The 15,150-nt window shown below is 43.0% G+C and overlaps 1 protein-coding gene across 5 annotated transcripts in view; it reads right to left on the minus strand.

Annotated features, from left to right (window-relative positions):
* Nucleotides 1-887: 887 nt before the first annotated feature.
* Nucleotides 888-15,150, minus strand: part of MTMR14 (myotubularin related protein 14) — a 54,102-nt gene continuing 39,839 nt past the window's right edge. For 3 of the 5 annotated variants that reach the window (XM_072598569.1, XM_072598568.1, XM_072598566.1), the window contains 2 exons: nucleotides 5,752-5,907; nucleotides 888-1,544 (listed from right to left, as the gene is read on the minus strand). In XM_072598569.1, the coding sequence (XP_072454670.1) occupies nucleotides 1,364-1,544; nucleotides 5,752-5,907 (337 nt within the window). In that variant the 3' untranslated portion in view covers nucleotides 888-1,363. The remainder of the gene's footprint in view (nucleotides 1,545-5,751; nucleotides 5,908-15,150) is intronic. The other 2 variants (XM_072598571.1, XM_072598570.1) reach the window with 1 other exon arrangement.

The raw sequence follows: 15,150 nt of genomic DNA on the forward strand, positions 1-15,150 counted from the left end.
CATCCAAGTCCTTGCGAAGGTCAGTGACCTGCCGGACTCCTTCTAGCTCTTTTAGGGGGCTTTTGCTAAGGTCCGAAAGACAACTCGATATCCACCTCTTCCTCCTCCCCCAAAGTCAGAGCAGAGCCGTCCCAGACGCTGTCTCTGGTGCTGAACAGTACCGACGCTCATAGGGCAGCATCGTCTGGGTTTCCCTTAGTGATCTTTGCACCTCTGGGGGATTCCTAGACAGAGCTAGAAAGTACCTTAGAAACAGTTTCTTCCAACCTCCTTACAGATGAGGACACTGGCATAGGTTAAGTGGCCTTGCCAAAAGCCACACTTCTAATTAGGGGCACACACTTTACAAGTCTTCAGTCCCAGATCAGGCCCTTGCTTCCTTCTCAGGTAGTGTTGGAGCTCTAACCTAGCTGCTTCTCCTCCAAGTTCCTAAAGGCAGAGACTAGCAGTGTCCTATGACTACCCATACACCAGTGCCCCTTTAGGAAGGCTGATTTTGAGGGGCTGGTATTGTGATCCTGAAATCAGAAGAGGTCTGGGCCTAGGCCTGCCCACCTGGCACACACTCCTCAGTTGAGTCAGGCAAAGGACAGGACATGAAAGCTGTAAGAAATCTCAGCAATCTAACTCAGTTTTGTTTCACCTGGGAGGATATGGGGCCTAGAGATGTGGAGTCACTTGCCCAAGTGACAGCCAATGAGTTCTCTGGCTCAGTGAGTACCTCAACAGAACTCTTTTTCCTTCCCAAGTTCAAACTAAACTTGAGGCTGAGGCAGCTGGGGATCTCCAGGCCAGCTAGTCTAAGATGGAAGTACAGAAAGATGAGGCGGGACTACTGCAAAACAGGAACATGACCAAGGTGAGGGGAAAACCATTGAAGCCGAGAATGTGATTCCAACATTTTTATTCTGTGTCACAATCATTTTCTTCTCAGTGCAGATGACCCCTCCCTCCCTCAAGTGATAAAAACCAAGGGACTCCTCCCAGAAATGCTGTCTCTACAGGACTTCTCAGAGCACTGCAGTTTCTGGTGGTGAAGGGATCAGCCAGGCTGACACTGGACAGAACCAGAGGTGTGTTGGGGGTGGGGATGGGGGCAGGTCAGCTTGGCAGACAGGGCTAAGGAAGACCAAAAAAGGAAATAGAAGGTAATGGTCACAGTCTGAAGTTTACAGTTTTGCAGAGATAGCTCACAGCTTGGGCACATTCCTATGGGCTGCCAAATGGAGGCAAGAGACTCCTCTAAGAAAGGATCTGGGGGCAAATCCCACTGCTTCAGGGCTCTCATGGCTTTGATTCCTCCAATGGCTCAGCTGAGTAGGGGGATGAGGTGGAATTGGAGATTGTATGAGCCTATAATGGTTCACAGAGTGCTGCTGGATACTCTGAGTCCTACTCCCCGTGCAAACTGCTCCAGGAGGCCCCCAATGGCCCCCGAGGGGCTGGGTGTCACTGATTTAAGTCCCACTGTGCTGCTGTACGTAGCCAGAAAGGTTGAACGGACTTCTTCCAGCCTGGATTCCCGTTCAGTTGGTGCAGTAAACCTGGAGGGGGGTGGGAGAAGAAGAGTTGGAAAAGGAATACAAATTATACTGGACCAGTCATACTTGGGGATCCATGTGATCAGGAAAAATGTTTCTTCCTGTCTACCAGTGCCCCCTGCCCAAGCATTCATAGCCATCTATTTCAGTGCCACCCCCAACTACTCAACCTTTCAGCAGAAGTGGGACATGAGCTACTTTAGGTGGCTTCTTTTCCACATCTTGAGGGGAAAGGAAAAAAAGGCTTTGCTACCAAGTCTCTCACAGTCATCCCAGATGTGCACTAACAAAAACTAGGGACACAATCCTTTTCCAGTCTTCTAGAGCTGGAATGACCCTGGGTCTCAATTGTTCCTTCTTTAGGAGATGCTATTTATCCAGGGAAAGACTTCTTACCTCATGGTGAGCAAACAATACAATCATTAGGCATTGAAGGATAATGAACAGGACCCCAACCAATAGGAGATACCAGGATTTCCCCCAAGCCTAGGCCCAAAGGTCCCCGGGACAACCCTCTTGTTGTGAGTTATGTGGGACCAAGATTGAGTCAGCTTCAGGTACCTGAGCATTTACCGCATGAGGGTCTTACCTGCAGACCCCTGAGGGCTGCTCCTGACAGCTTTCCAAACCTCCTCTAAAAGGGAATTCATACTACACTTTTATTAGCATGTTGACCTTTCTCTACAAAACTGGTTTTCCAATTCGGTGTCAAGTCATTTCTGGCTCAAATGGGGAGTGGGGGGGGGAAGAGACATTTTATTCTCAAACTGTAGTTATTTCATGACAAGAGGAAACCATTACTTTGAGGGATAACATGATGGGGGAAGAAGGGGAAGAGGCAGGACAGGAATTGAGTTTACATTCCTGCTCGCCTATAGGACTATCTATATTCCACCTCTCAGATTTAAGGCTCACGCACTGCACCATTAACAACCCTCCCTTCTGCAAGATTTGTTTTCTCACAACTACCCTGTAAGGAAGGCAGAGACCAAATTGTTTAAGATCAGATCTGCCTCTTAAACGCTCTCCTGCCCTGTGTTCTGGCCTTATATTTGGTGAAGGATGAGGAAAAACAGACCATCCTCAGCTTCCAAGGATTGGGATCAGAGAAAAGGCAGCAGAAATCTGGAGGCTGCCTTTTCATAAGGCCACTGCTGTGATGGGGCTGATGAATGAAGTATGGGTCACCAGTCTGCTGGCACAAAGATAGAGGAGAATGACAGGCAAGGGGAAAAAAAAGCAGCTTCTGCCATCTTTGTCTCTAGGCATTCTTGTGACAGTTTCAAGTTAGGCCCCTAAGATTCCTTTCTACCCCACCCTCAGAGGAAGGAGTACAGCCTCCTTGTTGTTAATGAAAGAGCAGCCAGTTCTCCCTCCGTCACCACATTCCCAATTCAAGAGGGTAAAACACGCATCCAGAATTCAGACTTCTACAAAGAGCAAGCTTTGCATGGAAATTTCATTTTACATCAGCTTGTGATATGCAAACTCCATCCTCAGGCACCAAGTCACTGGGGACATGAAAATTTCATCACAATAATACCAAGCTTTTCAAGTCCCTTCTAAGAAGAAATAAGGGAATTAGGAACAACACACTATGCCCTGGCAAACAGAATACCCAAGAGAGGAGACTATCAGCACCACATGCTATGTCCTAGCTTAGCTATAAATGGAACTCTCCAGCTAGGAGAGTGCCCACCCTACAAGATGGCACGCAGATCATGTTTCCCCAATGCCTAGTTTCCCTTCTGGGACCCCTGAACCATAAGGAAAAGATGTTTGAGATGGGCAATAAAGTGACGGAGGAAAAAAGAAGACAGAGAAGAATAAAAGTCTCTACTGCTTAGCACGTATAGTTATACTTAAGAGAATATGGACAAATTAAGACAATCTAAAAGACACTTTTCCCCTCCAGTGGATGGCTTCTTTGGAACTGAAACTTGCCCATAGAACTGCCTTTCCAATAACCTGAAAGTTTCACTTAGGGCACATCTGCTTCTTATCTGCAAGATACTTAGCACATTACTTAACAGGTAGAAAATGGTTACTTCCCAATACATGACAATTTCAGGAGGTGCACACATATAAGCTATTTTTATGCTCCTCCTATATTACAAGAACAGGATGACTGCTCTTGTTTCACCAAATTTAAGTGTTCTGCCCAAGTACACACAGCATGTCAATGATGAAGCTGCCGTGAGAGCTTCTTAAAAGGCTGGGTAAGACAGGTAAGACAAGAGTCATTATATGGTTTCCATTTTGATTCCTCGCAGAAGTCTCATGGGCACTGAACACTATCATGAAATGTCTCATTCCATTTAAACCTCAAGACCTACTAGCTCTCCAACCAGAAAACAGAGTCCAAGGATGAGGAAAACAGGATGTCTACTGACAATTTACTGAAGGCAATCATGGGAGAAAAGTACAGCAGTACTAAGGATTCTCTTCCATTTAGAAACTGGGATGGGGAAAATAAAATTTTGTACAACTTTCTCAGGAAATCCCAGAAACTGCTCTATTCTAGCTGAGTAAACAAGGCAATCCTTTTAAAAGGTTTAAGCAGATTAATAATTTTTTTTTAAAGACCAGAACCCCAGATCTCATCAGAGCTACACAGATGCTTTCTATTAGTTATAAAGATTTCCCGCCTTTTAAGGCTGCTAAATTGTAGGTGGCTCTTTTCTGTTCAAAAGCTGCAAGATTTTACTACAGAAGAGGAAAAGCGTCGAAGGACTTAGGAAAGGACTCACCTATTAAAGGTATGGAAGAAATGCAAAGAAGAGATTTGTCACTTTCATTCTTTTGTAGTTTCCAAGTGCTGACTCTCCTTCCAAGATGATTCTATGCCCATGCAGCTGGAGGACAGCCCCAAATACCCACTTGCTTTTGCTTCTCAAAACAACCTGACTCAAGCCTTTCTAAAAGTCATCCAGTATGAGCTTCTAAACCAAGGTCAGGGAGGGTAAACTCTAAGTGACCAGAATTTTACTAGTCATATCTTCTGGCAATGAGGAATCCTTGGTTCTGCTGACATTTACAATCATGGAGCACCTGAGTAGCCCCTGCTCCACACACCAGGGGAGCTCCTCCTCTCCCCCTGAGAGATGCAGGGGTAGAAAACGAAGAAAACAAGAGTATTCACGTTTGGAGGTGGAGGGGTGGGGAACTGGGATAAGACAATGTTGACTAAAAGGCAGCCATCTAGAGGCTCTCTGATTCCTCCTCCTTAGACTGATACACAGGCAAGAACATTCTTTCCAAAGATCATGTCCAAGTTTTCCCCATGGAGGAATTTAATCTTACATAGGACACAGTGGTTAAACAGTTGATCTTTCCTTTGAAGGGCAAAGGGATGTGACTGGAAGGGTGAGTGGCTAAACTGGAGGTAGGAAGGGCCTACAAGGCTGTCTAAGAGATCACACTCCCTTTCCAGCTTCCCCAAATAGGAAGACAATCTCTTCTAGAAGAGCCCTCCTCAGCCCTCAGGGGCATGAGGACAGTTTTATAACACCTATACAGCCTTAAGAAAAAGCTCCAGACCAACAGCCAACAGCCTTACTTGAAGAGCTGAAGGGCCAAGGATAAGAGCCATTAGCTACACTCCCAATTAATGAGGAGACTTACTAGGAAGAGGAGGTTATTTTTGCTGCTCTCGGTCAGCCTTCCATCCTACCTAGGCTCCCAAAATCCAGGAACCATAAGGAGTTTGGAAACATTAGGCCCTTTGAAACAGGTGACCTATGTTCTATATAACAGAACCAGTGTGTTTCTTGGACTGTCTTCTGCAAAGATGAATTTGGGGGCAAAATTAATCTAACTGCAAGTTAGGGAAAAAAAACAAACACATCTAGCCCAAGTTCCAAATTAGCTTCCTCTCATGTCTGGCCTAAGCCACATGCTTGCCTTCACTCTCCCACATTCCTTTCCTTCAAAAGATTCTATCATGCAAAGGCTGGAACAGAAATAGAACTCTCTATAGTTGTAGCTTACAGAAATTTCCCTTGGGGAACACCCCCACTGAGAAAGCTGCTGATAGGCTTCAGAAGCTAGGAGGGGGAATTTAACATTACACGAAAACACTTTCCAGGCAGGTACCAAAGAGGAGTCAGGAACAGAACACACTTCATTCAGAAGCAGGTAAGATTCAGATAAGCTCCTTCTACATGCACTAGCTCCAGCACAGGTAGGGCAGCATCCTCAATGCACTTACAGACAACTGTTAGGGAGCTCATCCGAGAAGCTGAAAGGGAGAGAGGAGTCTGTGGTCAGGATTGCCCGCTCCTGAATACTGCCACAGCCTGTTACCATCTGCCAGCTGCCATAGTCTGTAGAGATGGAGGATCCAGGCAAGGAGTGGTCCTCTGATCTGGGGCAGAGAAACAAGAGAGAGGGGAGATGGTGCGATCAGTGCCAATCAGTCACATGCCTGCTTCTTCTAAGCCCCATCAAGGTGGCCAAGGTTAGATAGAGCAAGGGGAAGAAGGTTAAATCAGTTCTGGGCATCAAGGCTCTTGGAAAGATCAGAGAAACTCCAGTATCTCCATCAAAGTGAAAAGAAGCCAGATGGATAGTAGCTGAGAAAGCTGATCCTATAGGAAGGGCTTAAATAAAGGAAGGCCTCATGCAAGGAATTCTGACATAGAGAAGCCTGGTAGAACAACATGATCGGACAAGATCACCCAGGAAACCAAAGACACTAACCCCCAAATCAATGGCTACATGGATACAAGAGGTGGCTAGCATCTTGACTGGATGACTGAAAAAGATTGCACTGACAAGTCAGAGAAACTCCTGGCTGATTTGGCAGCAGAATGACACATCACAGACTCAGGCAGAATCAAGGAGGGAGACTTGGCATCCTGTGATTTCAGAGAGGTCTTTCAACAGCATCAGAAGGAAATAAGCTGAAGTCTTTTTCACCTAAGAAATGGTTTTCACCATCCTGGGATACAACGTGTGAAGCCATATGGTAAAGAGCATAGGATAGTGATAAAGAGACTTAGGGCCCATAGAACATCCTACTGAGAGAAGGCTGCCTGCCTCTGTGCAACCAAGACAGCAAAGAGAGGCAGAAAACATGACTTTAGGTTCTTCCTAAGACTTGATTATTGTTCATTTGTACAGGCAATTTACTAGCCCTTCCAAAAGCTAGGTCATATTTAGAAGCAATAACCCCAGCATCTGGGTTGGCCCATTTGCAAGGATAGTCATAATGAAAGTCATGGAGACTGAGTGACAGCTTTATTTTGGGGAGCTAGGGGAAAAGATTGTTATGGATAAATAAGCAGCCCCTCCCCAGCTCAGTTTACCCCTCATTGAAACCACCAGGACAGCTCTCTTTATTATCTACCTTCTGGGTGAAACCCAGTGAGGGCAGGTGTGGCTAGTGTGTATGGGTAGAATTCAAACAAGGTCTGTACCATCTGGGCCCAGCCTCATCAGTGCAGTTGCAGGTCCTTAGAGGAGAGAATTCTTTGATGTCCTTCTTTTTACTCTCATTACTGTCACTGTGGCTCAGCCACACTTAGCATACAGCTAAAAGAACAAGAACTGTAGGAAGGATTTCTGGACCTCAGAAACAAGGACAGAACAAGCCTAGCAGAGCTGCATTTGCTCTTGGCCCACGATTGTTGAATAAATGTCATGTGGATAGTCTCAGCGTTTTCCTTGTAACCATTTTAATCCTAAGAGGCTAGCGATACAGACCCCACCCAACAAAAAACAATTCTAAAGCCAGGACGAGAAATGGATGTATTCCTTCCCTTAAATCTAGCGTACCCCATCTTCCCACATCTGCCCCTTCTGGAATAACTCTACTCTTGCCCAGGTAGAGAAGTGCTCTGCACAGGGGTTGGGGAGACAGCTGTTAAGACTAAAGCTAGGAGATATTATGTTCTGTTAGCTCAACATAGTAGGCAACCTATGTCAGAGCAATTCAACCATATTTGAGAAGGAAGAAGTGCTTCCTTTTAGACACTGGCAATAAAGTGAAGGTAAGGTAATTACAAAAAAAAAAAAAGGGAAGAAAAAAAAAGAAAAGAAAAATCCACTTAATTGGCCAAGTATCCAGTTTGGGCCATTTGGCAGACATACATCATGCCTAGTGAGGAACCAGTGAGTACTGTCTGACCAAGACCTTAAGAGTTCAAGTATAACTTCCATTAAGCTGGTGCAGAATTAGCAGATCTTCTCCACTTCTGGAGCTGGACTACTCTGTGACTACCAATTCCCTATGATTCTCCAATCAGAGTTGTGCTCATCTGGGTACTCATAGTGATTCTCCATGGAGTCACAAAAAACACTTAAGCCTTCGGTTTTGAAAAACTTGGCAGATGTTAGAAATTCTACAAGAGGCTTTGGCCATAATTTTGTAGGCCAATAAGTTTCTTGAGAACTCTGTTTTTTCTCCAAGTAAAGAAATCCAGCACCAATGTGGCTGCACTGGCTTGGGTTTTAGTATAGCTAAATAAAGAGTCAAAGTCTTTGGTTAAGTGCTTTCTGCTACAAACATTCCTCCACTATTATGGGATATTTGAAAACAGAGTTGGTTTGTTAGCCTCAATCTTCTTGATGAAAGAGCTAGTTGCTAAAAATAAGAAAACAGGGGTGGAGCCAAGACAGTGGAGCACAAGCAGGGACTCGCCAGAGCTCTCTCTCAAACCCTTCCAAATATCTGTAAAAAATGACTCTAAACAAATTCTATAGCAGCAGAATCCACAAAAAGAGAGAGTGAAACAAATCTCCAGCCCAAGACAACCTGGAAGGTTGATAGGAAAGGTCTGTTGCACCAGGCTGAGAGAAGAGCACAGTCCAGTGCAGGAAGGGTCCCAGAAAACCTGGAGTAAAGCCTCTCAGGGGACTGAATCACTGGCAGCTGTGGTGGCTGAAAAGAGCTGCACAAAACCTCTGAAGCCTGGGACAGTAAGCCCTGCACACTAGAAGCAGATTAAAACCAAGAATCACCTACCCAGCAAAACTGAGTGTTGTTCATGAGGGGAAAAAATTGACATTACATTCCTATGTGGAAAGATGATACTTATAACTCATGAGACCTTTCTTATTATTAGGGTAGCTGGAGGGAATACATATAGAGGGCACAGGGTGAGTTGAATGTGAAGGGATGATATTTAAAAAATAAAATTAAGGGGTGATACAGGAATGTACAGGGAGAAGGAGAAAGGGAAAGGTAGAATGGGGTAAAATATCTCACATAAAAGAGGCAAGAAAAAGCTTTTACAATGGAAGGGAAGAGAAGGCAGGTGAGAGGGAATGAGTGAACCTTAATTTCATCAGAACTGGCTTAATAAGGGCACTAACACACACACTCACAATTGGTAGGGGTGAAGGGGATGGGGGGGATGATAGAAGGGAGGATTAACTGGGAGTGGGGGATAATCAGAAGCAAACACTTTTGAGGAGGGACAGGGTGAAAGGAAACAGTATGGCTTTATGGAAATGTTTTACATGACTACACATGTATAACTAACCTATTTTGAATTGCTTGGTTTCTCAGTGAAACTGGGTAGAGAGAGGAAGGGTGAGACTTTGGAACTCCAAATTTTAAAAATTATTTTTACATGTAACTGGGGAATAAGATACACAAGGCAATGGGGTTTAGAAATCTATCTTACCCTACAGGCAAATAGAAGGGGAAGGGGATAAGAAGAGGGGTGGTGGTGGTAGAATGGAGGACAGAACAGGGGAAGGGGTAATCAGAAGCAGAGCACTTTTGAGGAGGGACAGGGTGAAAGAAGAGAGAAAATATAATAAATGGACGTAGGAAAATATGATGAAGGGAAATACAGTTAGCAATAGTAACCGTGAAAAAAAATTGAAGCAAGCTTCTCGTATGTAGGTCTCATTTCTCTAACATACAGAAAACTGTCAAATTTATAAAAATAAGAGCCATTCTCCAATTGATAATCAAAAGATACAATCAATTTTCAGATGGAGTAATTGAAGCTATCTATAATCGTATGAAAAAATATTCTAACTCACTAATGATTGGAGAAATGCATGTTAAAGCAATTCTGAGGTACTACCCTCATATCTATTAAGTTAGATAATAGGACGTAAAAGGTAAATGACAAATGTTGGCAGGGATGTGGGAAAAATGAGACATTAATGTGCTGCTGTCAGAGTTGTGAACTGATTCAACCATTCTATAGAGCAATTTGGAACTATGCCTAAAGGGCTATAAAACCATACATACATACCCTTTGATATAGCAATACCACTAGTTCTATATCCTAAGAGATAAAAAATAAAAAGGAAAAGGACCTATACGTACAAAAAAACATTTACAGTAGCTCTTTTTTGGGGGTAAAGAATTGGAAATTGAGGGAAGGCACATCAGTTAGGGAATTGGCAAATTTTGGGATGTGACTATGATGGAATACTATTATTGTGCTATAAGAAATGATGAGCAGGATGCTCTCAGAAAAACCTGAAAAGACTTATATGAACTAATGCAAAGTGAAATGTATTGTGTACAAAGTAACAGCAATACTGTACGATGATCAGCTGTGAATGACTTAGCTATTCTCAGCAATACAATGATCCACGACAACTCTGAAGGGCTTAAGATTAAGAATCCACAGGGAAAGAACTGAGGGGATCTGAATACAGATTGGTGCAACTATTGGTTTTTTCCCCCCACTTTATTTTTCTTGAGTTTTTTTTTTTAATCTATGTTTTCTTTCACAACATGACTATTATGGATATGTTTCGCATGACTACACGTATATAAATTACTTACTTTTTCAATGGGGGTAGGGAGTGTGGAGGTAGGAAGGGAGAGAATTTAGAACTTCAAGTTTTAAAAACAAATGTTAAAAATTGTTGTTCACATGTAACTGGGGAAAAATTAAATACTCAGGAATTTTAGCCATCCCTAATTGCCAGTGAAAAATTCTGAAATTTTGAACACATCAAAATTAGCACATACAGAATTAGCTTCTTTAAGGGCTGAACATGTTCCCTTTGTATTATGCCCAGTGTAGATACTGTGCATCGTACTTCAATGTTTGAGTCAAATTATATTCCAAGACAAGGCAAATTCTACATGAATCAGAGGGACACTCAGGAGAAAGACCGTGAACTCGATTTAGCTGAGACCTACTGTTCTAGTGACCAGTCACGTGCCCCATCAACAGCTTGTCTTCTGTTTCCCTGGTATCACAGCAGTCATTAGCAATATAGCAGGTAAAAACAGAAAGGAAAGAACAGCAGAGGATGAGACTGCACTGGAACATGAGCAACAGGGTGATGTGACCTCAGGAGGCCAAATTCCTGCCTCTCTCCCCCCATTTTTAAAAAGTTGCTTAACAGAAAAATTTATGATTTCCAAGTAATGCTGATAATGAGAATTCCAAATGAGCTCTTCCAGCCTCATCCTCATGGAGGATCACAAATCTGTGTCAGTTTGTTTTGCAGGAGCTCCAAGATATAGTGCTTCCCTAGCAGAGCAGAGGCAATCTAAGGCATCACACTAGATTACAGTAGCTAAGTCTAAAGATTAAAAAGAGATCTCACTCACAAGAGGATGAAAAGAACTGTTCTAGCTACTGGCAAGATGGATCGTGGAACTTCAGATAATCAGAACTCCAAGTGAAGTTGTTTAAACAGGGTCACAGTGTTCTAGTCCAGAAGTTGTGAACATCTTTCAGACAGTTTCTGAGCTTTGGGTTTTGGAAACCCTCGATTGTTAGCACCAAAAGATTTTATGTTATTAGAACAATAGAAAAAGAGACTCTGAAGGGAGAAAATAATCTTTGTTGGCTCCTTTTCTTTCTTGGCAGCAGAGCTGAGAGGTATTTCTTACCTGTAAGTGCAGCCAGCAGTTGATCAGCCAGAGCAATGGAAAGCCTACACAGTGAATGAAGTCCAAATAACCTCATTTTAACGAAAGCCTAAACTCTCTCCTAGCAACCTTTTTCAGAGCTGCAAACAAAAGGGTAAATATTGTCTTGAGAGTTCATGTCCTTCAAATGTGAAGCTTTACACCTTTGAAGGCAGACAGCAAAGTTCCTTTCTAACATACAAAGATCTATTTAAAAAAATATATGCCTCCCAATTGTTTGGTTAGTACAATGATGCACCTATAGGCAGGCAAATATTTTGTGTCAAGGACCTCATTATTAATATATTGATCCTCACAAGAGAACGCTTGTTAAAAAAACAAACAAAAAAAAAAACAAACCATAAAATATCAAAGTTGGAAAAAAAAAAGCGCAATCAGATCTAGTCCAGTCATCATTCCCTCTCTCTCCCTCACTGTACAGTGGGGTAACAAGAGCCTTTGAAAGATCCCTGACTTAGAGGCAAAATTCCCTCCACAACTTAGGTCTTGTGTTGAGTTGGGAGTAGGCAACTCAGAAATGATCTAATCAAACTCCCACCAAGTGAGAATCTCCCAGAACTGGCCCTGCTGATCAGTGGGCACCAAGCCTCTGCTTGAAAGCTCCCAGTGACAAGAGTTTGAGAAGAACCTTCTAAATTCACCTCAAACGTGTTGAACAGAATGGCATTTAAACTCTCCCTCACTGACATGTATTCATAATGCAGGATAGAAGATTTACAAAAAAAAAAAAAAAAAATCATCCTACTGTAGAAGTAGGATTATAGGTTTGAAGTGGAAAGAACCCTATAGAGTCTCTAATTCAAATCCTCAGATCAGTAAAACTTTAGTTCAAAAGGTTGTGACTTACCCAAGGTCACATGAGTTATCTTCCTCTTTCCAGCAGCCCCTCTATAGAGTGCAGGATAGAGCACTGGCCCTAGAGTCAGGAAGACTCAAGTTCAAATCTGCCCTCAGCCACTAACTAGCTGCCCCATGGCAAGTCATTTAACTTCTGTTTGCTTCAGTATCTTTATCCGTAAAATGGGGATAATCATTGCACCTACCTCCCAGGGATGTTGTAGGGATCAAATGAAATAACTGCAAAACTGTTAGCAGAGTGCTTGGCACAAAGTAAGAACTGTGTAAGTGTTAACTATTGCAACAATTATTATCCAAGTTATACTAAGAATTTAGTCTGTGCTAAATGAGGACAGACTAAGGTGACTCAGGATGATAATTTTGCCTGGACCAAACTGGGGGAGAAGAAGGCATGCTAGATCTCTTCCAGTACTTCCACAGTCAGACTAGTTCTATTTGAGCAGAACTTAGAGCAAAGGGTAGAAGTTGAAAGGTGGCAAACTTAGGTCAGACAGAAGGAAAGACTATCTGGCAGTTCCAGAAACCCTCAAGTGAGAGGTGGTGGCTATTGCAGCCTTAACAGACTTCAAGCACAGTCTGTAGGACCCTTGTTGGATGTGTTATCATAGGAACTCTTGGTCTGACTGGACAACATGACTGTTGGGATCCCTTCCAATTCTGTGACACAAACAAGTCAGAGGCACAAAATCAATCCTCCAGGCCCAGAAGAACATAGGTATCAAACTAAGGACAGGGCCTGAAAGATTTTTTGGTACTCTCCAGGAGGTTTTTATAGCCAGCAAAGTCTTCAGGTCTTTCATAATCAAGGCACATTTCTGACCATCTAATCTGGTCTATTAATCAGGGCAGTGAGATAGCCTAACGTTTGTAGAGGGTAAAAGATACTCCCAGAAAGGCCAGCAGAAACTAACCTCTGTCTATAAAAACAAATTAGCTAAGGGGCACTGGCAAAAAGACAAAAGATCCAGATCACAAGGACTACTGGCAACCCTAGGCCAATAACCTTCAGATCCCAGCTTAGAGATAGCAGCCTGGATTTCTGGCAGGGGTCACTTGTCACAAGAGACATCATGCTGGTCACTGAAAAGATCCTGACAGAAGAGCCAACAAGTGTAACATAAAACATGCAGCCAAAGTTCCTGGGCCAGAATGAGTGCACAGGGACTCCTCCCCTCGGGAGGCAGCCCCCTGATTACAGATTCAGTCCCACCCTGAACATGGGCTCCAATGCTGCTGCTAACAGCATGATCAGCAGAGGAGAACAGCATGCAGATTCTTCTCTTCCAGAAGCTAAATCAATGAAAAGCTTTATTTTGATTAGAAAAAATGGACTCCCATTTTAAGGGACAGAGAAATCTGATTTACTAACTGCCCCTCATATATGTTATATGTATACACACATGGATGTATATTATCATGTAATATGTAAAACTCTATATAGTATCATATATATGTATCATAGCATCTACATAGTATACTTTTATGAATGGATTCACTAAGGGTCTGATGGGTTGGTTGTTTTTTTTTTTTTTTTAAATTAAGGCATTAGGGAAAAATAAATGTTTATCGATGAGGAGCTGTTATCAGGAACCATGCCAATGATGAAGAGTGAAGATTTGATTTTACTTTCTCTTGACCTAATATCACTATGATTTAAGTGAATAAAATTTTAGTAAACGCAGTCTTACAAAACCCATTCCCACTGTCAGTTTGGTCAACAGAGCTCTTAAAAGATTGTGGCTCCACTGCATGGTATTCCCATCAAAAATCAAAGACAACACACTTGCAAACTCCACAGGAGACAGCGTTACTCTTGTTGGGCACCAGATAAAGGACCCCAATTCCACCCCCAGGACAACCTGGGAAGGTAGAAAGCAGAAGTGGTAGTGGCAGTGGCTACTTTACTTGCCTCACCTTGGCTCTCTTTTCATGCTCGTCTCAATTCCCTCCTCTCCAGTCATCCCAATCCCAAACCTTCTACAGGGAGGAAGGTTAGACAGGACAAGTTTAATAGACTTACACAGAACATAAGACGACCAAGATTATCCAGTTCTTTAACCCACATTAGTGTTCTCTGTTAAAAATTAATCCTTAACTGTAGGTACAGAGGATCCTTTGGTAGAGTTCAATCTGGAGGCACCAATCACACTAATTTTCTGAAATCTGAACTCAGGGGTTATGGACTTGACAATCTGTCCACTGTCCCCATGTAGGGGCCAAGGAAAAGCCAGGAAGGAGGATGTAGATCTGTTAAAGTCAGGGTAGCAAAGGGAACAGAAATGTCATACTGACTTCTCAAACTGATCACGTTAGGGAAAAGCATGAAGGGGAAGAAGGAATTTAGAATGGCAAGCAGGATGAGAAGCTGGCAAGAGTCAAATGCTCTTCAACCTCTTGGAGATTAAATCAGACATTAACCATACTAGCATTTCCTTGAGAAACACTTCAGTTCCCATTTTTATGCCCATTCAGTGTATCGAACTGTCCCTTTCATGTATCTAGCTAATAAGTTCCTTAACACATTGTTTTTCTGTCACTCCCTGTGCTCCTTCACCAGCCAGCCACATCCCTGCTATCCAGCTCTCTTACTGGGTCTAATCTTGGATTTACCTTCCCTCTACTGGGAGGGAAGAGAGACATTCTTTAGTTCAGCCACCTCTTTTCAAAGTTACAAAGGTGGAGGCCTGAGAGAAGTCACCTGCCCGAGGCACAGCTGAAGCTGGGCATCCAGGCCCTGAAGACACTGTTTCATCACAGAAAGCTTGTTTTTCATAATCTTAGGCCTCAAGCTACGACCAGCACATTATCAGATCTCTGTCCTGAGGGAAGGGGACAAACACCCATACTGATGCCTTTTTCTGAAGAGATCACCTTTGAAACTATCTCGTC

This window comes from Notamacropus eugenii, chromosome 3 (assembly GCF_028372415.1).
Source record: "Notamacropus eugenii isolate mMacEug1 chromosome 3, mMacEug1.pri_v2, whole genome shotgun sequence".
Lineage (NCBI taxonomy): Eukaryota > Metazoa > Chordata > Mammalia > Diprotodontia > Macropodidae > Notamacropus > Notamacropus eugenii.